This window comes from Dipodomys ordii, unplaced genomic scaffold (genome assembly GCF_000151885.1).
Source record: "Dipodomys ordii isolate 6190 unplaced genomic scaffold, Dord_2.0 Scaffold3, whole genome shotgun sequence".
Taxonomy (NCBI): domain Eukaryota; kingdom Metazoa; phylum Chordata; class Mammalia; order Rodentia; family Heteromyidae; genus Dipodomys; species Dipodomys ordii.
The window spans coordinates 37,225,501-37,226,803 of record NW_012267219.1 but is presented as its reverse complement, the minus strand read 5'-3'; the positions used below and the strand labels follow the sequence as shown (position 1 = coordinate 37,226,803).

Sequence of the window (1,303 nt, the reverse complement as noted above, 5' to 3'; positions counted from 1 at the left end):
GACATTGTCATCCCCTTCCCTTGCACTCTCCCAGTTTTTCCTTGATTTTTCTGTAATGACCTCAGACCTTATGTGTACAAACTAATTGGTTATTGTTACTTTGAAGGTATTTGAAGAATTACTGCTTGATGCAGATTGGAGCATAAATGCTGGCAGTTGGATGTGGCTCTCGTGTAGTTCCTTTTTCCAACAGTTTTTTCATTGCTATTGCCCTGTTGGTTTTGGAAGGAGAACAGATCCCAATGGAGACTATATCAGGTAGGTCATGGTGATGATGGTTTCATGTTGAAGCGGCAGTTTACGTATTCTTCACACAAGACGGATAGCAGATATGAGATGGTTTGATCTGATTACATAGGTTTTGCCTTTCTGACCACATCGAAAAATGGCCCAACCTAAATATTCTGATCTTGATTCTTTCAACTCCTATATTCCTAATTGTACATGAAGCATAATACCTACCTCATCAATTTATTTTAAAAAGTCATTTCTTCCAGCTTTGGTTACTCATAGCTAATAGTTTGTTGTTATAGCCTGTTCATAATGCATTTTATTAATAAAAACTTTTCTTTCTTCTCCCAAAAGACGTTATTTGCCAGTCTTAAGAGGCTTCCCTGCAAAATACATCTATGATCCCTGGAATGCACCAGAAGGTATCCAGAAGGTAGCCAAATGTTTGATAGGAGTTAATTATCCCAAACCGATGGTAAACCATGCTGAAGCAAGCCGCTTGAATATTGAAAGGATGAAACAGATCTATCAACAGCTTTCCCGCTATCGCGGACTAGGTACATCAGCCCCTTTTTTGGGTTTGTTTCTTTGACATCTGTTTATTCCTGCACCTATCCTCTTTTTAATTTTTTGGCAGCACTGAGTTTAAACTCAGGGCATTGTAGCCCTATATCTTGTTTTTTGTGGGGTTTTTTGACAGTGTTAGGGTTTGAACTCAGAACCTCGAATTTGCTCAGCTTCTTTGCTCAGCTAGTGCTGTACCACTTGAGCCACAGCCTGCTTTTGTGCTGGTTATTGCAGAGATGGAATCTTAACAGCGTTTATTGCACAAGCTGGCCTCAAACCCCCAACCTCTAGATCTTAATCTTGAAAGTAACTAGGATTACTGGTGTGAGCCGCCAGCACTGCCTTGCACTTGCTTTTCATTCTTTCTTTCTTTCTTTCTTTCTTTTTCTTTCTTTCTTTCTTTCTTTCTTTCTTTCTTTCTTTCTTTCTTTCTTTCTTTCTTCCTTTCTTTCTTTCTTTCTTTCTCCTTCCCTCCCTCCCTCCTTCCCTCTCTCTCTCTCTCCCT

General features: G+C 39.6%; 2 protein-coding genes across 3 annotated transcripts in view; both read left to right on the top strand.

Annotated features, from left to right (window-relative positions):
* The window catches only part of Cry1 (cryptochrome circadian clock 1), a 52,909-nt gene extending 52,086 nt beyond the window's left edge, over window positions 1-823 (top strand). Inside the window, exons 8-9 of the mRNA XM_013019147.1 lie at window positions 107-258; window positions 586-823. Coding sequence (XP_012874601.1) covers window positions 107-258; window positions 586-823 — 390 coding nt within the window. The remainder of the gene's footprint in view (window positions 1-106; window positions 259-585) is intronic.
* Mterf2 (mitochondrial transcription termination factor 2) overlaps window positions 1-1,303 on the top strand; it is a 15,777-nt gene that overhangs the window by 836 nt on the left and 13,638 nt on the right. The window lies entirely within an intron of this gene.